We start from the raw sequence: 22,398 nt of genomic DNA, 5'->3' as shown, positions 1-22,398 counted from the left end.
ATGAAGTGACGCTAATTGGGACATGAGAATATTATATTACCAACGTTTTGCACCAAACGAATAGTTTATTCGCCGAATCTCCTAACCAGATTTGCCCTTTGAAAAGTTTGAGGGTAGATTTGTCAAAAATGCAATTCTACACTTTGATTTGGCCACACCAACATTTGATTTATGTATTTTGATTAGATCTATAAAAAATTATGTATCTGTGCACTTAAAAAAAATTCAAAAGAATACATGCACCTATAAAAACGTTATGCTGAAATATGTTCAATGTGTATTTCTATGAAAGCAAACTACTTTCCAACTTAGTTTCCATCAACATTAAATTCCGATTCAACTTAAAATCCAACAATTTAATTGAAAATCTGAAGAAATTTCAATTGAATTTTACCTAGGAAATTCCGAGCATCCCATCCGAAAATTTGCATTTCAACTGAGAAATTTGTTCTTTCACCAGGAAATTTCATTCACTTTGGATAAATGTTTGAGTTGAGTGCTGCATCTATTACAATTTCAGTTCTTTAGATGGATAAAGTGGCATGCCATCGTAATGGAAATTCCTGTCTCGCATTGCAATGCTACATAAACAAGACGTACACGGCTGGCTCCAGACAAGCAGTATCGGGCAATAGTTACATACACACAAGGTATAACCGGACACCCTTACGAAGGTAGTAGAACAAGAAACTTCACATACTACACGGTGATAGTATTGTTGCACCCTGGTTAGACGCTGAGACCGGAATCCTTGAACTTGGCCTCGGTAATGGTGTCAATGCGCGCCGCCGTCTCCGGGGACAGATGGTTCGCCCAGTCCCCCACCACGCCGCGCCGAAAGAATGCAGTATTTGCCACCATTCCGACCGCAAGCTCTGTCTTGCCGCCCTTGGTCGCTTCTAGTCCGTTCATGTGCTCGAACGAGCACAGTTTCACGATGGCTTCCACTGCGCCATCCTCCTCCTCCCCAACACCGAATGGGTGGCCCATGAACTCCGCCAACCTCCGGACGTGCGCCGCAGGGTCCCTCTGCATCTCCTCGTACCTGAAGAAGAGCACCTGCTTGGGGCGCGCCAAGTGCGCACGCCAGTACCCGAGTACGTGGTCCCAGTACGGCCCGAACGGAGACAAGCCGTTGCAAAAAATCTCGGCGGCGGTCTCCACCGAGAGAGGCTCCAGCCCGTCCCTCGCCCTGAACTTGTTTGCAAAGTCCCACTGCGAGATCAAGTGGTCCTTGGGGTCCCGGCACACGTACACGATCTTGCACCCTGTCGCGATCACGGTCCTCGGCAGCGACACGAACGGGACGTGCGTGGCGAAGAGCCTTGGATCAGGGAGCTTGTTGAGATCGGGGATCTTATTGTGTGCGTAGAGCTGGTACTCGAAGAACTTGATGCACTCATGGGGCCCGAAGGAGTTGAACGGGTGGTCGGCGGCGTCCGCGGGGTGCTCGCTCCGGTGCACGGTGGCGTACAGAAGTGCTTTGATCCACGTGGTGCCGGACTTGGGCACGGTGGCGACGACGATGTCCGAGGGGCGCGCAGTGAAGCACACGTCGGCGACCATGGAGCCAACCATGGGCATGAAGCTGGAGTGCCAACCTTGGTCATGGCGGTAGAGCTGGTTATTGGACAAGCCTTTCGAGCTCGGCAAGGAGGAGACCAAGCTGGCGAAATACTGGTAGAGTTCTGGGTTGGTTTCGGCTTGTTTCTCGGCTTGCAAGGGAAAGGATTGCATAGAGGAAGACATGGCGTCTCAGATATCGAGTTTGGGCATGGGAATTCACAGCAATAGCATCTTTATAATTGGCACATACGGAACGGAGTCAGCGAACTCCACCGTCGCTATCCACACGATGCACGTGGCTGATGCCGTCCACATTGAACAGAGATGCAACTAGCTGATTGAGATTGCAAATCGTATGACACTGTCACATGTCTCACTTATTGTAGTTAACGGTACATATCGCCTCCCACTTTTTATAAAGTTTGGCCAACTCTACAAATTCAGCCAATAGTCCGGTAGATCTTTGTCGATTTGCCTGTGCTGGACGCACTCTACTATCCGTACCTATACGGTGAGGTCGATGTACAAACGGCTGGATCTTGGCAGCACTGATAGATCAGTAGAAGAGATTATGGAAACTAGCATAGAGGAGGATCAGGATCAGATCGGAGTTATCATTGGGGACTGCATGAAATCATCAATATTATAGTCTTCCGATGTCCTATGGGTGAAATCGTTTGGAGCGCTGTTGCTATCTCTTCTGGTGTCGCCACGCCACCTAACCCGGTTCCTTGATGGATTTCTTCTGTTGAGCTCAGGACCAGCTGCCAGGCAGTGGATTGGTTTTGCGGCTTGCACTGGATTGGTTTTGCGGTTTGCAGCTACCGATAGAGCTTACACTTACACTGGATTGGTTTTGCGGCTTGCAGCTAGACAATTTGGACAAGTCTAAATTAAATAGGCTTTAACCGCGAATTTCTGCAAGAATTATCTGCTCTCATTTACAAGATGCGCTCTTTTTTCCGACTATCGGGCAGGATTGCAATAGGGCACCGCGCAACGGATATGCATGCAAATCCAGCAGGGAGCAAGGATCGTTCAGGAGCACCTGCCTCGCGCTACTTCAGCTCCGCCTGCTACAACTTTAGTTCGTCGTTTTCAATCAGTAGTTATGGCTTGTGCTATTTTGTTCAATCTTTCGATGTAATAGCTTAATTTCAGTACTCCCTGTCGTGGGAGGTTCTACCTTCAGTTTGTTATCAGCTCCTTGAGCTATGTTTCTTGAGAACATCCTTGCGTGTGTGCCAGGATGTGCGAGCCTTGTAATGCCGTTGCATCTTTTAGTGGATCTTTAATGGAGACACGGGGTTTTGCATGGTCAAATATATATAAAAGACTACCCCCAACACTAATCTCAGCGCAACCCAGCACCCAGCTGTTGGATAGACATTTTCGTTCAAGGTGTTAATCCCATATCAGTAGACTGTTGATGTCGACAAATTCATCAGTGAGATTTGCCTGTTAAATGTTACACTAAAACCTCAGAGTAGTTTTGGATAAATTGCATGCACACAGATACACTGCTTTTAGCACCATATGTTATTACTATTTCTAACACTGCTGAATTTGGCCTGGTGGATTTAACCGAGATACAATCTTCGGTCAACCATCAGCGTGAATTTATCGTCATTCGTTGTGAATCATTATCCAAGTTCAGCTGCATCTGAAAGTAAACTATAGCCTCATATCTGCAGGTCCAGGACCCAGGATGCCTTTCTCATGATCCATGGGAATCACATCGGGATGTGAGCGCCTCCCATCATCCGCTGATGCCGGCTGCCTCCGGAGCCACTCCTGCTATTTGAATCAAGTGTTAGACCAAAATTTTCCAGTGAAGCTGGAAATAAAACCTACAGCTATTAAGTGCAGAAGAGACAGACCTCTTCATGAGCACTATCAGGATCATGCAAGTCAGGTGTTACAACAGGAGGTATTGCATCCGGATCAGGCTTCTGGAATACAAAAGTTGAATACAAGCCTGCAGAAATCAGATAAAACACTGTAAATACTTACCTTACAAACCAATGCAGCAAAAAGGGGGGAAGTTTACACCACCTAAAATATCATAGGAACGACCGAGAAGCTTTCCACGAGGATCCACAAAACTTGCACCACAGCTACCAAGCATCGGAGCAAATTGTGTTCTGAATCGGCCAGAACCAAAAAATCAAATGCAGTTTTGATCAAATTACATTTCTTTCGACAAGGGGTGATGAATGGAGTAACTTAAAGAGATGCAAATGATTAACAAAAAACACTAAAGATAAGAAATAATTCCAAAGAAATAACATAGGGTTCGACGTATGATATCACCACCTGTTGTCATCATAAAACTCGGTTAAATTCTGGATCTCCACATATTCCAGTCCAGCCTCCCGTGCTAATCTGTTTAAACACAACCTGACATTGTGAAAACCCTATCACCCAAGTTGCTTGAATATAGAGGTTACAACAAATGTTGAAAATAAATGAGGATACGATAACCTCATAAGGCTGGGAAAGTGGACCAGGCAGTGATTATCAAACACTGCTTCATTCGCAAATTTGAGTTGGTACTTCTTTCCGAAGAAAGGAAACCTGCACCATATTGCGTAGGATCCCTCAAGAAGTCAAGATAACAGCATTTCAAGAAATATTTAAAATATAAGTCCATCTCATACTTTTCTTCCTCAACTTCAAAGGTAATGGTATAGTTCTCCGACCGAACGCTATTTGGAACAGTCTTCAGACCCTTATTATGTGAAGCCTCAACGTTCTTTTGATATTTTGTCCTACAGAATTAAAAATAACATGGATTTCAGAAAGACAAAGAACAGAATTACGCACAGACATTGCATGCTAAATTTGAATTAGAAAAAGTAGTTAAAGGTTCACTTGCAGTGAAGCATAAATGCAAGCCTACAAATTTTACTTGGTTATCTTGGATGACCACCCAACCATAGAAGCTAGTATTTCTTTTGAGTAATAGCACAAAGGGAAAATAAAAACGTTAATGTATAAGAAAAAAATTATGCGGTAACTATACCATATTGTAGATGAATCAGGAGTCATGCCAAAAAAGTAGCCTCCAGGTTTGAGTAGTGACGATACATTATTCAGAAGCTTCCTTGCCCGTTCCTCACTCTCAAAGCATAACTATCTTTCAACATGGATAAACTGTGAAGATTAGCAAAGCTCAAAAGTATAGCATATTTATTCCTCTAAAACAAGTAAACAACAATTATATCATATTCCAGAACTAGAAAACAACCAACTTGCCTGCAAGTGCTGCATACAGCAAACTATATCCGCTTGGATGCCCTTTTCTTGCAATTGAGCTTCGAAGTCATCCTGTTATGCAAATCCATCACAACTGTCAGCTCTTAACACTTCCTGCCAAAGCGCTGGTGTGTTTCTGCATGAGTAGGAAGGCATGGAGGAAGGGAGGGAGGGCATACATCAGAAGGATCCAGCTTGATAAACTCAGCAGTGAAAGGTTTCCTCTTGTTCTCCCATAGCTCACGGGCATCACTGACACCTGATGCAGAGGCATCTGTTACAGGAATTAGTATGCTGATCAAACTAAAACGTCACAGTCTAAGCAAGAGACATGGAGGAGGGGTTCGGGCTAGGGTGAGGCAGCAAACCGATTCCTATGTAGTGGCCGACCTGGGCATCACACCACTTGTCTGTATCAACTCCACCATCGCAATACATGTCACAGACCTTCCATATTTTACAACCAGCAAATGCAAAGTTAGTATCAGGTTTCTGCTGCAGAGTTCCTTGCTGATTTGGAACAAATTGAGCACCGGGAAAGGGAGGAGTATATAACGGACCGTGGCATAAGGAAAGGCAAAAATTTTGATAAGTGCGGTTTTAGCGAACTCATATAGCCGATGATGTGGCGTCACCGCCATGTGATATCTCTGCAATTACACATAAGCATATGAGAGCCACTGCAAACAAGGTTATTAGCAGTGGCCAAGCCAAGACAAAAGTAGAGGGCGTGCTCTCTGGCAACAAAGCTAACATGCGAAAGCGTACCAAATTCACACATACAAATCTATGAACAAGACAAAACAACCAATAATGTAACATGCGGGTAGTCTGATACATTGACGAATGGCAATAAATACTCACTGCTACAAAAAATTACCTCCGCGCTTCCCGCTGCTTGCGGCTTGCCCGCCCTGTTCCTCGGACCTCGGCCGCTCTAGGCGCCCCGCCCGCCGGCCCCCAGCCTCGCACCCGCGCCGGGCGCAGAGCTAAAGCACGAAGCTGGTAGCGGCCTTGCTGCGCCGCGCCACCGCCCTCCTTGCCCGTCGCCGCGGTCGCTGCCCTTCGCAAATCGCGAGTTCCCGCAGTTAGGGTTCGTGCCCGAGAGAGGCAGAGCAGGCGAATCCGCGAGCAAGAGGCCGAGTCACGGTTTGGCTCAAAGTAGCCGAGCAGCCCATCCCCACCCACTACATCTTATTCTTCCTCCTGCCAGAACACGGCCCAAGGGCGGGGACGGGCCATGCCAAACTTGGGCATATATTTTCATGGCCCGGACTGGCCCAGCCCGTCTATTGAAGAGGTCTCTCGTCCGTGTCGGACACTGCTGTCCGTTGTTCGAAAAACGCAACTACAATTCTACAAACAGTGTTAAGATTTACAGTTCACACTCGAACGATGCCGTAGCTAGGCTGGGCACACTTGAGAGCCTATTAAATTCGAAGAAGAGAAGAAAGAAGAAGAGTAATAATCTCTACTTCTTAGCTTTGGATCCTCCATTGTAATTGGTACTCTCGTACACTACGGCTTGGTGTGGTTTTTGAACAACTGCTCTGGAGGCACGCAACGTGCACGTCTTGAAGGACTGCAGGTGTAGCTGCGTGGCCAGTAGCTTCTCGGCGTCTCGGCCAACCGCTTAAGTTGCTTGTCTCGGACTCCTACCGCTGGCTCTGATCGTATGAACTCCGCCGCGCGCCGCGTCGCGCTGACCCGAGCCCCCGCCCCGCTGCACTCCAGACTCCACCCGATCACCTTGCCGACTTCCGCAGCTCCCTAGCTCGGTTTGTACGACACCATCGTGTGGAAAGCGCGCAGTGTCCTTGGCAGCAAGAGCGTCCCGCTCCCGCCCGGCCCTGCTCATATCCGTACTTGAGTCTGGACTAGGCAAGGCGTGCTGGCCTGCCACGTCCCTCGTACGCGCAGCTGGCACGGTACCTCGTAGATCCGCCAGCGGCACGTGAAATCGGCAGTGCATGGTCAATAACTTTGCGTCGCCCGCCACTATCGTTTCAAGTTTCAACCACCGTCCACCGGGGTGGGTTGCACACTTGCAATCCTTCGGGGCGTCTGATCTGTTGAAACATGTCGAAGACACACTGTGATATCAGATTGGAAACTTGTTTTTTCGAACACGCAAAAGCTTTGTGTATCAATTTTACAGAAAGGGTTACAAATGGACCAAAGTTTACAAAGCGCGTTAGGCCAAACGCCATAGACCGGTACACGAGGTTGTGATTTACATGACATTTAAAGACCAACTCCCAGAGCGATGTAGATCAGGGCCAAAGCTCCCTGAGCTGACGACCACCTGCAGCTTGCCAGAACCTGACTTGCTCTCGGATGCTGGAGAAGAGCTCATCTGGTGTTCGGATAGCCGAGTCGAAGACTCGCGCGTTCCGCTCTTTCCAGATCATCCAAATGATAAGAAGTTCAGAATGAAACACGAGTCCATCCCTTTTCGAGACCGAGCAGGCACCCGAGAGCGTAAGGCGGACCAGAAATCCACCAACGAAGATTCCAGTGGCACCTGTCCAGCTCCAACTACATTGGTGCATCTTCTCCAGATTTGCCTTGTGTAAGCACAGTGCTGGAGAGATGGTCTACCGTCTCCGGGTGAACACCGCACAAGGAGTGGAGGACATGGCTATCCAAACCCCGCCCGATGCGCCGATCAGCTGTCCAAACTCGTTTGTGCAGACATAGCCACAGTTGCTCTGCCATGGGAAGGAAGTGCAGACCAATAAAGAAAGTGGCGTAGGCAGACTGTGCCGAGTACTGACCATTCGAAGACCAGCGCCAGAGGGCGATCTTCATTGCCCGGTTGTAGTTGGACCTCTTCAAGTTTATCCCATAATCTGAGATAATCGATGAGCACCTCGATTGTGAGAGCGCCGGTGATATCGTCAACCCACTGCCGTCGCTCCAGTGCCTGACTTACGGTTCTGGGTTTGATAGACCGCTTCCGAACAGCACGAAGCAAACTGGGCGCAATGTCCGCGATGCTTTGGCCATCTAACCACCTGTCTTACCAGAATAGTGCCAGACTACCATTTCCTAATTGTATCGAGAAGGAAATCTCGAAAGTTTGCCTTGAGAATTGGATCGGCAGGGATATTCGATGAGGACCAGCAGCGATGTTCAGTACGATGCAACCATAGCCAATGTAATCTCAAAGCAAAACCCATTGGAAACCTTAACAAATGGCATTTCTTGTTGTTGGAAGATTCTTCTATTTCACTCTTTCTAAGTTTCCCACCACGTGTAGATCATCACCCCGGCAATTCTTCCTCTCTGCCCTTTCTGTACTACAAGCACCATGAAGAAAGGAAAATTTAGCATCACAAATTTTCAATGTAGCCTTTGCCTTACCAAAAGCTGCTACAAAGCGAGTCGGCACAGACATTTGCACAGCGGGAGCTAGAATGCTAGACAATACAACAGGGTCAAGAGTAAGGCGTGTCCATAACTTTTACAAATGCAGGAGTAGTGGCATCAAATTGTTACTAAAGCCAGCTATTGGTTTCTCTAACAAGTACGAGCAGAGGCTGTCTTCTGAAAGTCTAGCAGCAACCTTGCCAAAAGCCTGGCTGCAGATTCTTTTTGTGTTGTGAAGCTTATGCAAATGCACATGACAAGACGATTGTTAATGGAGTACATGGAAATTTTTCATATGGTTCAGTGGTGTTGTGCCGCAGCACATCGTAGGTAGTTGGAAGAGATACAAGAACTGACGGAAGCAATCTGAATTGGACTACTCACAGGAAAATAGTGGTCCCAGAGAACAGCAGCCAAATTTCTGTTCTTAGTGCATGCGAAAATCTGGGCAGTAGGCTACTCGAGTACTCCATATCCCTCTTACGTTAGTATTTCAGTAGCTTCTGGGTAAACATACGTCTTAGACTGTTGCATAGACAGCTGATAGTATGAACCCAAAAAAAGAAGTTAGAACTGAAAAATGCGGTGAGCGTGGATCGAACACGCGACCTTCAGATCTTCAGTCTGACGCTCTCCCAACTGAGCTATCCCCGCAGGTTGCACCAAACCGCATATTAATCTAATCAATATATGTGGCAACGTTCATTGAAATAATATGCCTAATAGTATGCGTGAACTAATCTAGTCCAAGCAAACAGGGAGACAGCTTCTAGTTTCACCTCAGAACCAGAGGGACCTCTCCCAGTACGCATTACTGACATGTCGTGTGGTACCATCACCAACAGCCATAGGAATATCCATAGGCCAGGACATGCAGCAAGCTAGCTGGCCGCCACCAACCTACTACCAGATGGGCCGCTCTGAGCCTGGGGTCCGTGCCAACAGCTGCATGCCTGCTGCCTCTCCCTCTGCGTGTCGTCCCTTCGGTCGCCGAGAAGATGGTCCAATATATATCTCAAAGAAAGAAAAGGAGAATGATCCAATATTTCTTGCAAATCTACACCGAATAACCTACCGTAGCAGCAGTGGTACTGCTACAAACAGTTCGAGAAATCTGTGTGAGAATTGGTACAAAGTGAACCGTTGACACTATGCATAAAGTCTGCGAGCATGGTCGTATGTAGCGCACCTTTTACAGCTTGACACGAATCATGCCCGGAGAAGCAGCCTGAACCTTTCAGAGGCAAAGTGCAGCTCGCTGGAGCAGGGCAGGAGCCGCAGCTCCAGTGCACGAACAAAGCAACTCACGTATTCCTAGTAGAGAGAAGCATGGGCTATCCTGTCCCGGTGTTCCCTGGCTACCGAGTGAACAGCATGTGGGTTGAAAATAGAAGAGAAAAGGATGGCCACGGCAGGATCATTGGTTTGCAGGAAAGGTGTAAGCTGCCATGAAATGGTGAATGATGTGGGTTGTTTCATCATTGTTTGACAGTTGCAGGACAAGCCAGTCTCACCAGCAATGCATTATCTCTGCATCAAGAGAACGTATAGCGATCTTTCTCGATGTTTAATTTCTAGAGAAACAGCAAGCAATTTAGATCAGTTGGCAACTTGCATGCATAGCACTGATCACATCACAGAACCACGTACAAGCTCACAACAAGCACAAACCTGACGAATGCTATCTACAACCGCTACCTTGTAGATCGATCCCATCGCGTTCTTGATTCTTCAATTATTCTTCTCACGCCGCAAATCACAAGAAAACACACGCAATGCACCCGAGGATGCACGGAAGGGAGCGGAAAAAAGAGCTAGCACGGCATGCCACACGTCGACGCATGCAATCACGTAGCAGAGCTGCGGCCGGCAGTCACCGGGACTCCTCTGACGGCCTCGTGGCGCCGGAGAGCACGGAGAGCAGGTTGTGGTGGTGACTCTGCGCCGCCTCCTGCACCGGCGACAGGCCCCACTCCACGCGCCGCGCCTGCAGGGCTGCCCAGAACGGCGGCGGCGCCTCGTGGACGTCCTCGCGCTGGCGCTTGCCGAGGAGGGAGGAGGTGGACGGGGCGGAAGAACAGGAGAAGACGGCGGGGGTGGTGCCGGAGCCGGTGGCGGCGAGGATGGAGGGCTCGGCCTGGCGGAGCAGCCACTCGATGGTCTGGCCGTCGGACTTGAGCCCCAGCTCGCGGGTGAGCTGGAAAACGCGCGCCGCGCACACGATCGGCATGCGCACGCGCCGACCGCGCCCGTTCACCTTGCTGTGCCGGTCCTTGCCCGTGCCCGGACTCGGCTTTTTCGGCGCAGGCGCCACGGCATCGGCGGGCGCCGCAGCCGTCAACGGCATTAGCGATGGCGTTGGCGTTGGCGCGGGCATAGGCCGGTAGACTTGGAAGGTGGCGGCGTCGCGAGAGGCCATGGCTTTCGTACGAAGTGTTGTGTTGGTGGACAGGGCTGTGGGGAGGAGGTGATGGGGATAGCCGGATAGGGATAGGGCCGTGGCGTCTTGGCCCCGGGGTGGAGTGATTTATAAAGCGGTTTGGGTTTTTATGCAAAAAAATTGTACATTTATTTTTCTGCTATTATGCTTGTGAGTGTATTGATTTGTAATACTAGTTGGTATTTAACAATGTTTGGAGAGTGCAGCGATAGATATTTGCATATCAGGAAAATGAGCCTTTGAGCTTACTGGCATATGGCTACTATGCATTATCTTGTGAACACTAGTGACAAAAATGCTTCATAAATCATAACCTGAAATATTGAATTTCGGTTCATGTCGATTCATGTCGACTTAGTAATTTTAAGGAAAAAAGGGTGGCCTCCATCTTTAAAAAAAAATGTAGATTTAGTAACACAAGAAGCTATATCAGCATATATGCTAGATCTGAATATATATTTTTTGAGATCTTGTTTCAGCCTTTCAGGAGTTCCTTTGTGCAATTATTGATTGGGAAGTAAATAGACGAAGGTGTGTGAACGTTAGCGTTTCCCTCTAGACTAGAGTCTACAAAGGGGCAATGCAGGGACAGGCATGAAGTTCTGTAGCAGCAGCGCAGCACTGTGCACTGTGCACGCAGGGGGGCAGGGCACATGGGACACTGGGTCCGGTACTCTGGTGGCTCTCACTTTGCTGTAACTGGCAGGCCTTTCACAGTTGGCAAGGCTAGCAGCGTACTCCAGCTCGAGTTCATCACTTCATCGTACTACTGTGTCATCAACTGGAGTATGCCATTAGGATTATAATTATAATAATAGGCGACGAGATACTAAATAATTGGACTGTACAGAAGAACGTTCAGGGCTTAAGTCAACTTGGAGCTGTTTCTCTCATGCCCAGGCCCTACGCGGACGGAACTTCTACGAGGCCGGCGCGAAGGATCCCGGTGAGACCCTATTCGTGCCATGCACGCTCTATCGTACGGTGCACGCGCGTGCAGGCTTGCGTGCGCGCGGACACATGTCGTGGCGCGACGAGAGTCTATGTGAAAAACCCGGCATCACAGAATTTTCTTCCGCCCTACGCCCCTACCATATGCAAAAGCAAGAACAAGGTTTGTATCGAATAGTTGCCGATGGCGACCAAGCTAAAATGCTAAATAGAGGTCATTTTCATCCAAAAAGCCAAACCGATGCACGGAACGAAGGCATTCTCACTGGTCATTTTCAAACAAAAAAGGTCAGTATACGCGTGCAGCAAACGGCGAGATGCTGCCGGCGATTCACCAAGAAGATATCGCCCCTACTGAATCTGAACCAGAACTCGATGCAGGGTGGCAGTAGCAAACGGCGAGCCCGGACTCCCCGGAGTAGAGCTGCAGCGCGGCTTGATCATCGGGAGGATTGACGGCTGGCTCGCTCGCCTGGCCTGATGCAACATGTTGCAGTTGAGCCCAGCCTGGACCACCTTTTGCTGTTCTGCGTTTCGTCGTGCCCGCGCGAAACCCCTTTGCGTTTGTGTAGGGTACACGCCACATTCTAGTCAGGAATTGACGCCGGGTTTTTATTCCGGTGACCTACCAGATGTACCGGCTGGACTGAAATGATCGGGACCATGTCTGGGTGTCGAGTCCTGCACTCCTGCTACGATATGCATCAACTTTTTTTTTTCACTTTCATTGTTCATTTTTGTTTAACGTAAACCAATCTGCTCATAGGAAGCATGCTTTACCCAAGTCTATTAACTCGCACACGTTACAGTACAAAAATATCCCAACACCATTTTAGTCTTCGAACTAAAATCAACAGAAAAAGGAAAGAACAGTTCCAGCCTATGCTATGCTTCGTAAAACTCTAATCAGCAAAGTTACACTATGGCGCATGTGAAATGTTTTACATTCGTAAAAGAAATTCTGACATTCTTTTTCCTGCTTTTGTAATCTGTACACAGAAGTCAAAAAGCTCGCAAAGCAAAAGACCTATATGTACAGATACAGCCAACGCCACATGCAAATTTACATTTCACGTCTTGATGGCGCAAGGGAGATAATCCAGCTAAGATTACCCCGCAAGAAGGAAAAAATCGTACATGACGACTTGCACGGATTATTCAGATGCCCGTGCCTCGTCGTTTCCGTCAAGCAGTGGCCTGAGGTTTGATCTCTCGGAGGCAATAAGGCCATGCTCGCTCTGTTCGTTGAAACGATCAACGCTACGGACAAATATCCCTGCAATGAGAAAATCATCTCAAATTCAGTAGATGAAGTATTAGTACAAAATACAAATCCAGACAACCGTATACTCCTGACCACTCAGCTGGGGATGTAGTACTATATATAAAAAAGGCTAAAAAAATTTGCTACAGAAAGGGGCAACTAAAAAGTGCTTTAGACACTCATTGGCGGTGACATTTTATTTATTGGGCGGATTAATGCTAAGTGGTTAAAGCTTCACAGTGTTCCTACAGTGAATGTTTCGTACAGGCTTTTCATCAGCATGTGCAAACAAAACAGAGAACGTAGACTTTAAGAATTGTGACTACAGGCTATTATTCTAAGAGACCTTACCAATAAACCAAAATACAGCTGCAATGAATAGGATGGATGTCAATGTAAGAGCTGTCGCCCTCCAGTTATTGATTTTATCCTGCATCAAAATTCAACGGTATCTTTCAGGGAAAAAACAAATAGCCAAAAATATGCTGAAAACCAACATGCAAGTTTCATAATGCATCCAGGTGAGGCCATAGAACTTAAAAGCACTGAGATCTAAAGTAATATATTTCACATGGAATCCAACATAAAAACTTCACGTAACAAGTATTTGAACTACAAGGGCCAATCTCATACATAAAAAAGGGACCTATTTTTGATCATGCAATAGAAAAATGGCAAGCTGCTGAGACAGTCGGTTTCGACTACAATACACGTGAACAATACAAAGAATAAGTACCTGAAGAAGCCCAACAAGAGGTGAAGAAGGCACATCACCAAATATATGAATTGCAACAGTGGACATGGCCATTGATAATGGCCGCAGGCTTGGCTTCACACAATGAAGGCATACATAATTTACTGGTGCCTGCAAGTAAAAAGAATTAAGCATATGGTGAAGTTAATTAGGTGCATGAGGGCATTTAAATATACTGAAATGCTTCATTCCTTATCAGAATGAATAGCACATTAAGATGAAAGCAAGTTTGCATGATAAAGCTGATCTTGATGCAATGATTGACCCATGCAGAAATTACGACTGCAATACTGGTAATAAGATATAGGACTTAAGTAGTATGAAAATCTTGAACAGAAGAAAGCAATTACCTGAGTTGCAAAAACCAAAAGCTCCCCAACTGAAAAGAAGGGTATGAATCCATAAAGGCTCTTGAAACAAAAGGCACCAAAACAGAATATCGCCCCTAGAAATGTTGCGCCGGAAAGAAGCTGCATGAAAAGACTCATGAGCATGTTACTGCTTAGTAGTCAAGTAGATACTAATGGACCTATGTTAAATATCACTCTGCCTTGTTTAGAAACAGGACTAGCCCTGCATACTTAATGGTACAATAATCATGATGCTAAGAGAACAAAGAGAGAGAAAAAACCAACAAGCAAAAGCAGTTACCCTTGGTGAATGTCCAAACAGTTAAGTACATGAACTGATTATTACATATCCAATAAAAAAACAGACATTGAGGTCATCAGTCCACCCAAAGCATAAACTAGGCGCGTGAAGAATGTTTGAGCTCACAGAACACTTTGTAAGGAAACAACGAAAACACAGATCATCCGGTTGAGAGGACAGAACACCTTTCGAGTGGACAAAAGTCAGAGGCAGGTTGTTTTGCAACATACAATGTCATAATACAGACAAATAAATGAACATGTTACTATGTAAATTTGTTTATTACCTTGAAAGCATTAGATATTGTAGAGTCTATCTTGTCAAGGATGAAACCTCCTGCTAGAGTTCCGAAGATTCCACACACTATAGTTATTCCACCAAACATTAAATCCGCGCTTGCCTTACATGACAGAATTCAATGAGAAAGATAACCAGGTAAACAGGAATTGTACTACGTCATGATGATATGTAGCATTAAACTGCAGTTCATCCAGATGGCAAACAGAATAGTATTTTATTTAAAGATAAGAAAAAGGCAGAATTACAATGGTCGCATATCTAAGGGATAGTGATAACAAGACAGAACTTCAATGTTAAATAAACATATATGCTAAGACATATTGCCCCGTGTGAGTAAAAAACTATAAGGAATTTTACCATATTGTAGATATCTTGGCCCGCCTTTGGGCCCCAGTAGGAATAAGCACCAATGACAAAGTTGTAGGAGATGTAACCTGAAATGGCATAGGGAAAGCGAACTCCAAAATCAGAAGGAAAAATGTTAAGGTGCATTTCCTAAGTACCATTTCAAACTTCGGTGTTTTTTTAGGTCCCCATCCAAAACAATAACCGCCTGAGAACCTTATTGCTCCCATTTTTATACATGGAACATTCTACAATCATTGCATCCGTTCCTTAACTTGATTGGAACTATTTAACAAAGGTATTTCTCATAATGCAGTTGCCAGCTTGGTTATTTACTTTTAAACAAGATAGAGGCAGGTTCTGGAGGAATTCATGCACATGAATGCATCTTGCAAGATACTTATGCAGCAGAATTGGATGGCAGATAGTGCAAATTACAACGATTTTGGGCAGCAAACTACAATTCTTCGCTAAGGATGTGACTAAGACAAGAGGCATGCTTACTCTATCGACTGAGAGTAACATTTATCTTCTGAACCTAACTAAACAGTGAATTGGACTGACTGAATTTAACTGAAGGGAAAGACAGAATTAAATCATACTTGGACTATATTCCGTACACCAACAACCTACTTGTTCAATGTTCAGGGTGAAGTAATCCACTACAGTAAAATTTATGTTTCTAAAGACTTTAAGTTCAGAGCACTGTACAAGCTTTAAAAGATGAATTCAGCAAAACACAGCGCAACTTATATTAAAAAAAACACTGAAGGGTGTAAAACAAAGACTAACTCAATACACATAATAGAGGTTCACAAACTGTGGAACAGATGAAAGGAGATCTAACCTAAGACATTGACGACATAGACCTTCTCTTGTAGCAGTTCTTTCATATCTTTGCCAAAATGACCAATTTCAGACATCACTCTCTTGCCAAAACTGGAGCTGCATGATTTAAACAAAAAAAAAAGTGTAATTACCCTTAGATCATTAAAATGTACAGAAAAGAACAGTAAATTTTGTAACAGTGGTAACCCAGCAAGTTGGTACTCACATTAAGTAGCTAAAAGATATAGTTTTACCCAGATGGACAACTCACATAAATCATCGCATAAAATACTGAAATATATTGCATAAACGTAACACATACAAAAAATAAGATGGTAATTTAACAAGTATAGAAAACTAAGATTTCTGCAAAGAGGCACTTACAAGGAAAACTTTTGCGGAAGCTTTTCTGCAAGATCCCCAATGCCACCATGCTTTGTCCCGTTATTATCTGGAACAGAAGGAAATAAATAGATGCGTAAATATAAGGAAGTGCTTGTGGTGCTTGAGCTTCTACAAAAGCTATGAAAGGCATAAACCAGGAGGAGATAGCTACACTTAGCATGGATAGTACTGGATTGAAACATGTCAATGAAACTAGGCATCAAAGAAGAAACTGTTAGGTGACATGCCACTGATTTAATTGCTCTTCACTTTTAACTGAGCAATGAAGCTCTTTACATGTGGGGGAGGGGGGGGGGGGCAAGTAGAGAAGCGGTATATTGGAAAAGTTCTTTGTCTAAAAAAAAGTCCTTCATTGTACCAAACTAATTGAACAGAAAAAGGATGAGTCCATAAATTCAAACTGATAAAGGCACAAACTTGTCTTATCTTGAAGCTCTGGATTAAGCATCGGGCCATACTCTTTTGTTGTGTTGTGAGCAAATCCTGGTGAACAGAACCCCAACCACAAAAAGGCACACAAAAAGGGAAGAAAATAAGGTATCACAGAATGCCAAATACCAAATAACTGCAATTTTATATTAGTACTGGTGTTGTTTACTCGGGTAACAAGAACCATACAAAAAGAAAGTCATACCTTTGAGGTCTAGTGGCTTTATAACAAAGCCTAGAATAACAAAAGGAACCATCAAAATTGACTCTCCCCAGAAAGCAGCACGCCAGTGCAGATTATTTCCAACCTAATGAGAAGTAACATAACTTTGAACAAAGAGAACAGATTCGAAAGATAATCAAACCATCATATTTTCTCACAAAAGTATTTTTTATGTTGAATGGATAGCTGGTGATATCGGTTTACAGGCACAGTCATTTTAGCATGTTCATGCAAATTGAAAGGACATTTTTACTGAAAATAAACTCAATAATGAAGGAATTCTGTTCTTTTAATCATAAACACAAGAGAGTAGATTATATCATATTGACTCCCAAATTAATCCTTAGCGGAGATTCGGTTTATCTCATTAATTAATTTCCATTTACACTGCCCATATGTAAAGAAGCCTTAGCAAGGAAAAGAAATTACCCTTTGATAGGTATGCTGTTGGGAGGTTAAGTTTAAGAGATGTCAAAAATAAGACTGCATGGATCAGATGCTCTATTATGCGTTATTTTTAATGAAAAATAGCATGAATGGTAAAAATGCACATTGCCCAAACTGTAACTAAAGTCAAAACTAAAAAGGAAGGAAAACAGAGTTTATGATAGGACTTACCAGCCCGCCATAAACATAGCCTAATGCTATCCCAGTTGGTATACACATGTAGAACATAGCAAGCCATGCTGTTTTCTGGTAACATAATAAGTAGCAGGGTAAGTTGTTGGCTGACAAAAGACATGAGGAACTGTAAACAACATAACAGTTAAAAACAATTTACAGCATAGCTTGATGGAGGAATTATTTGAACATGTGTACAGCTTGGCGTACATGTCACAGTCCAAAGACCTATATATGCTTTGGTCCAATCCCGACAAGGGGCAGGCCTTCGCACACGTATCAGTTCTGTTGGGTTTTGCACTTGTTTTGCCGAAAAGGGCTAATCCAGAATTACCATGTTCGGACCCTCATGTGTGTGCTGCTACTATCCAACACAGGACTAAACTCACCACAACCACACACATGGGCCACAATTAATTTTGGATAATTTTGTACGGGTGTTAAAGTAAAGCAATCTCAAAAGAGGTGGAAGAATATAATAGTACCTGAGCTGCTGGTGCATTGTCATCAATGAATGGTGCTGCAAGACTTATAAACGAAGCTTCACCAACACCAACTAACCTAAGTAACAATATTTTGGATAAATGACCATATGATTAGAAGATTGGCATTGAGCATTTTTTAACAGAGACTTGAAACATCAAACGCAACTGCCATGAAAAGTCACTTACATGCGGCATATAGTAATTGACCAGAAATCAAACGAGCACCCACAACCAGCTGTTGCGATAGTCCACACTAACAATCCGACACCAATAAGCCTAAAAGGATTGTGTCTGCAACGAAGGAAAACAATTGGTCACATGGCCAAGAAAAACACTCTGAAATGTTGGGGGTATTGAACATGAGCTACGGCATTATCCTCCATCATACCATTTAATAAGATCATACTTGTTATTCATTAATCTTTAGTATGTATTGAAGTTTCTTCTTTTTAGTATTATTCATTAATCTGTAGCGTTTATTGAAGATCCGTCCTCTTAGTAATGACTGCTCAGACAAAGCATACTACACGGAATTGAACTATACCAAGCAATGTGCTTACTTTTTCACTGACCCATACTCTGGATCTCCATTGCTAATTTAAACTCATCATCCAGTACCATATTGTTACTCTAGAAAATTTTCTAATGGTAGAATAAAATAGCGGGATGAGAACACAATAACACTTTCTTTTTTTGCTCATACTTTTTTGTTAACCAACGACTATACAATAAATTGGCATTGGTAATGAGAACATACCAAGCCACTAAATTTTGTTGCCCAGTCGATGAATAAAAAAATTAACCACAGATAAGATTCCTACATGAATATAGAATTATGCATGCATATTACAGTACGTAGCTACAAGCATACAGGTTGCATCTAATGTAAACTATAATCACGATGTTTTGGAGTAGCATGTGAACCATTGAGAGTAGTCACCACACATGTTTTATTCAAATTAGAGGCAGATAATACAATGGACATTGTCTTTAAAAAATGTCATAACTTTCTAGTCTGAATTCTATACACACAAAACCCAAAAAAAAAATCACATAACAAAAGAAAGTTTAAAAAACGAAGGAAGGTTATGTGTAGAGTCAGTTAATAAGATTTAAAGTTTTAATGACTGTAGGTTACTTTATGTTACTAAGAGCGCACACATGCATGTAATGCCACCAAATATACGAGCCAAATTTAGAAACAATATTCCTGAATATTACAATATATTAAACAGAAGAACAAACAGAGAACAAACATTTTTGCCAGGGATGCAAATATCGGTGAAGCCACCAACAGCCCAACCATAAATGCTGAGGACAACACACCATCTTCAAAATTATTAAGATTGAAGTCCCCCCTGTAGACCAGGCATGGTAAGCGGATAAGGACTAAATAGAAAGAGAGTAGAAGTATATGACCAGCATGTTGCCACTAAAGACGGTTGATAAGCAGTGACTTATTGTAACTTATTTAAAAAGACAGGAGGGGATCAGATCAGAAAAGGAAATTGTGCATTTGGAGATTTGGAGGTCCACGCTCTCATTTTATGAGATAAATAGCCATCAATGCACTGAATACATTAAGTTTTTTTTAAGAAAAAACATACACAGTTTTAGAAAGTTTTCTCATGAAACTTACTGAATTCCAGAGCCTGAGATGCATGTGCCACTAGAACAATTTTTGCGGTTACCATTGACACCATTACTTGCTATTGCTCCTCGATCAACATAATTTAGCATGTTTATGATGCAGAACACGACAAGTAATCTGCACATGTAAAAATATAATTAACTCAAGCAGGAAATGCATGGATACACTCCTCAGTTACAATGCAAAAACATAATTGGACATGCATATATGCCCGGATATGAATGATAATGCAGTCTGCATAAAGAACAATTTTGAACTCAAGAAAATATAATAGACAATAGCTCGAAATTTTGGCAATAAATCATGTGAATCGCCATCCCTCTACTGAAGTTTGGCAAAAAAATCATGTGAACCACCCCACTAGAATCAGATAAAAGAGGCTTAAAAGTTAATGCTTGAGTAAAATTCAGTGGGCACTGAGCACGTGACGCACGGACAAGATCAACTGTAACCAAGCAGCAGAGCCTCATTCTCACGTCAGAAGCTCAAAGGACAGAAGGACAAGCAAATGAACAGCTCTCCAACTTCCATCTCGCCAACAATGAGATCCAAAGCACGCCCTACCCCAGCAGAATAAAGACACTAAAAGCTACAGCTGATCAAACCTAACTCCAGGTCCCTTCCAATTTTAATGCAGTGTAAAATAAATTCGACAAAAGCAATGTTGCCTAATAAAGCAATGTGAATCCAGCCAACACGAATTAAAAACTCAGATCCATACCACAAAAGCAAGCAAACGAGGAGAAGCATAGAAATTCTAAAACTCCACGCCACGGATGGAACAACCGGAGTGACAGGCAAATTTCGGTTAAACTAATGAAGCATCGTTACACGCATCCCCAATGATTTGTTTGTCCATCGAACTATTGGATGGCTACCTCCGCTGGCCTGCTCTGATCCCATCTCAATTTGAACATCGCCAGAAGCTCAAAATTCAAACACAATTCGAACCATTGGCAAGCAGCAGCTAAATAACTCGCAATCATCGCGAGCTATTGCCCAGCACGTCCAATCGGAGCTCGGGAGAGCCCGAATTTCTCAAACCAAAGCAACCAAATCGTCTGAACCCCCAATGGAGATCAACGCCGCTCCATAGCTCCGCAAGCCACATGCAACCAAAACAGGTCAAACCTACCACACCTACGACGGTGGCTGCCCAATCGCGCGCTGCTGCGGGTTACCTCTTAGGTGTGAACCAGGATGGCTTCTCCCCAGCTCCTCCGCCACCGCCCCGGTCGCTGGTGCTCGCGTCAGGGCCCGTCTCGACGTCCCGCACAACGGTGACCGCCATGGCTTGCACCCCTGCTGCCGTCGCCGCCGCCTGCTTTGACTCCACCAGCGCCGCTTCAGCCTCCGCCGCCGCCTCCTGCTTAGCCTCCGCCGCCGCCGCCGGTGACTCCCGCTTTCCCTCCGCCGCCGGAATCGCCGCCGCTGATGCCGCAGCCGGAGGAGGAACAGGATCGGAGGTGGACTCGACGGGGGATCCCGCAACCACCACCACGACCCGGGCGTCGTCGCTCGCGTCCTGGGCTGCAGCGTCGGGTGATCCGCCCATAAAAATTTATGCGCGGATTTGACTTTCTATCAGTATCAGTAGCCGCACGACTCGGGCGCCACGGGGAGTCCGAAGTATCTCATGGGGGGTCTAACCTCTAACGGAAACGGGTAACATGGCGCGCGGGTGGTTTGGTTTGGTTTTATAGCGGCTTGGCGCGGTGGGCAGCCGAGCTGAATATTCGGTGGAGATGAGTCGCGGCGGCCGCGGGCGAGATGGGGAAGGGGAGGAAGGTTGCGGGAGCACGGATGCTTGGCTGGGAGCACGGGGTGCTGGGTGGTAGGAGATTCGTCTCCAGACTCCACGGCTTCGAAACGCTGTCCTCTCGAGCTCGGCGACGGAGAACGAGGGGGACAGCCTCTAGTGGACCGGTGGGGGTACACGGCGCGTGGACCAGGCTCATGGACCGGCTTATCTGGACTCTAGGATCTCTACTACTTGGACGCTTTTAAATGCTCGATTCCAGTTAGTTGTTGGTAGTTACTACTGCTCCTATCTACAATTGCAAAGTTTTATGAGCGCAGATTAAGATTCACAACGATCAATGATTCAATGACGAGATAGGTCACTGTAAACAACATATTAATCATTACCGTATGAAACATAATTTAGTTCATGTGTAATATTTTTGCTTGTTCTCGCCCTATCTAATAAAATACCCTAAAATTTAAATAATTTAGTCAGCTTCCCCACTTTATTATTGACTACGCATATCAGTTTTAATGATAAAAATAAAAAATTAGAAGAAAATTTAGTGGAAAATCTTCTACTTCTTTTTCAGATATTATCTGAAATCAAACTATGGCATCACTCTTAACTCGATATATTCGTTCGGCGAGACTCTTATAGTGCATCAATATCTTTATAACTTAGTTTATGCTTGATGCTACCACGTTTAATATTTGTATTTTCATTATAACACGGATACTTAGCTAGTATTGATTAATGATCTATTTGGCAGAGCTTCAGTTCCACGATTCATACTGGGTTTAATTTTTATAAGCTAAAATAAAGTGATTTATATATTTATTTTTAATATAAATGTGAGCAATGTCTCACTCAAACATCCTAATTTGTTCTTACCTTCGGCTCAAAATTTTCTAAAACTAGAAATACCTAGCTCTAAATTTTTTTGAGATATAGCTATATCAAACCAACCCTAAAATGTAATTTAACAGACACTTGATTACTCATGTCCGATGGAGTTGCAGTTCGTCCTCTCTTAGGGCATTATTGGTTTGAATCTAACTTTTTTTACGCATAAGTTTAGTCACGCTATAGATTTTTAGATAACTGTTTA

General features: G+C 44.4%; 4 protein-coding genes and 1 non-coding gene across 8 annotated transcripts; all 5 read right to left on the bottom strand.

The window, feature by feature from the left end:
* Positions 1-551: 551 nt before the first annotated feature.
* LOC133887781 (cytosolic sulfotransferase 16-like) lies at positions 552-1,836 on the bottom strand. The gene has a single exon (XM_062327761.1). The coding sequence runs from the start codon at positions 1,747-1,749 to the stop codon at positions 730-732; it is 1,020 nt and encodes a 339-aa protein (XP_062183745.1). The 5' UTR covers positions 1,750-1,836; the 3' UTR covers positions 552-729.
* A 1,160-nt stretch (positions 1,837-2,996) lies between these two features.
* On the bottom strand, positions 2,997-5,975 carry LOC133889340 (mRNA cap guanine-N7 methyltransferase 2). Of its 4 annotated transcripts, none has more exons than XM_062329859.1 (12): positions 5,705-5,975; positions 5,385-5,474; positions 5,193-5,271; positions 5,004-5,098; positions 4,825-4,896; positions 4,592-4,701; positions 4,227-4,337; positions 4,051-4,143; positions 3,883-3,966; positions 3,622-3,710; positions 3,447-3,544; positions 2,997-3,360 (listed from the first exon to the last, which is right to left on the bottom strand). In XM_062329859.1, exons 2-12 carry the CDS (start codon positions 5,463-5,465, stop codon positions 3,241-3,243), a joined length of 1,032 nt encoding a protein of 343 aa, XP_062185843.1. In that variant the 5' UTR covers positions 5,466-5,474; positions 5,705-5,975; the 3' UTR covers positions 2,997-3,240. The 4 variants fall into 4 exon arrangements, with proteins under 4 accessions (XP_062185843.1, XP_062185844.1, XP_062185845.1 ...); XM_062329860.1 differs by having other exon boundaries at positions 3,883-3,951; XM_062329861.1 differs by having other exon boundaries at positions 5,004-5,083.
* Positions 5,976-8,777: 2,802 nt separating this feature from the next.
* On the bottom strand, positions 8,778-8,850 carry TRNAF-GAA (transfer RNA phenylalanine (anticodon GAA)). Its single transcript has one exon. It is a non-coding gene; the product is annotated as a tRNA-Phe (tRNA).
* An 821-nt stretch (positions 8,851-9,671) lies between these two features.
* LOC133889109 (transcription factor PCF1-like) lies at positions 9,672-10,767 on the bottom strand. Its single transcript, XM_062329570.1, has one exon. It carries the CDS (start codon positions 10,613-10,615, stop codon positions 10,070-10,072), a length of 546 nt encoding a protein of 181 aa, XP_062185554.1. The 5' UTR covers positions 10,616-10,767; the 3' UTR covers positions 9,672-10,069.
* A 1,748-nt stretch (positions 10,768-12,515) lies between these two features.
* On the bottom strand, positions 12,516-21,490 carry LOC133888025 (probable sphingolipid transporter spinster homolog 2). Its single transcript, XM_062328110.1, has 16 exons — positions 20,725-21,490; positions 19,532-19,660; positions 19,149-19,250; positions 18,079-18,183; positions 17,893-17,968; positions 17,405-17,479; positions 16,769-16,871; positions 16,552-16,617; positions 16,114-16,180; positions 15,749-15,846; positions 14,914-14,990; positions 14,543-14,656; positions 13,956-14,075; positions 13,588-13,716; positions 13,203-13,281; positions 12,516-12,863 (listed from the first exon to the last, which is right to left on the bottom strand). Exons 1-16 carry the CDS (start codon positions 21,096-21,098, stop codon positions 12,742-12,744), a joined length of 1,836 nt encoding a protein of 611 aa, XP_062184094.1. The 5' UTR covers positions 21,099-21,490; the 3' UTR covers positions 12,516-12,741.
* Positions 21,491-22,398: the final 908 nt, after the last annotated feature.

Source organism: Phragmites australis, chromosome 13, assembly GCF_958298935.1.
Source record: "Phragmites australis chromosome 13, lpPhrAust1.1, whole genome shotgun sequence".
In the NCBI taxonomy this organism is placed as follows: Eukaryota; Viridiplantae; Streptophyta; class Magnoliopsida; order Poales; family Poaceae; genus Phragmites; species Phragmites australis.
Note: the sequence above shows the minus strand (reverse complement) of the source record. Positions and strands in the feature narration are given on the sequence as shown.

Bases quoted from the DNA above. Each gene is read 5' to 3' on its own strand.
- LOC133889109 (XM_062329570.1), bottom strand. From the start codon at position 10,615: ATGGCCTCTCGCGACGCCGCCACCTTCCAAGTCTACCGGCCTATGCCC.
- LOC133887781 (XM_062327761.1), bottom strand. From the start codon at position 1,749: ATGTCTTCCTCTATGCAATCCTTTCCCTTGCAAGCCGAGAAACAAGCC.
- LOC133888025 (XM_062328110.1), bottom strand. From the start codon at position 21,098: ATGGGCGGATCACCCGACGCTGCAGCCCAGGACGCGAGCGACGACGCC. The intron at 15,847-16,113 runs GTAAGTGCCTCT...TAAATCATGCAG, and splicing joins CTTCCGCAAAAGTTTTCCTT to CTCCAGTTTTGGCAAGAGAG. The intron at 14,076-14,542 runs GTAATAAACAAA...CTTTTCATGCAG, and splicing joins CAATATCTAATGCTTTCAAG to CTTCTTTCCGGCGCAACATT.
- LOC133889340 (XM_062329859.1), bottom strand. From the start codon at position 5,465: ATGGCGGTGACGCCACATCATCGGCTATATGAGTTCGCTAAAACCGCA. The intron at 4,702-4,824 runs GCAAGTTGGTTG...GTTGAAAGATAG, and splicing joins GCTGTATGCAGCACTTGCAG to TTATGCTTTGAGAGTGAGGA. The intron at 4,338-4,591 runs GTATAGTTACCG...TTAATTCTGTAG, and splicing joins CCTGATTCATCTACAATATG to GACAAAATATCAAAAGAACG.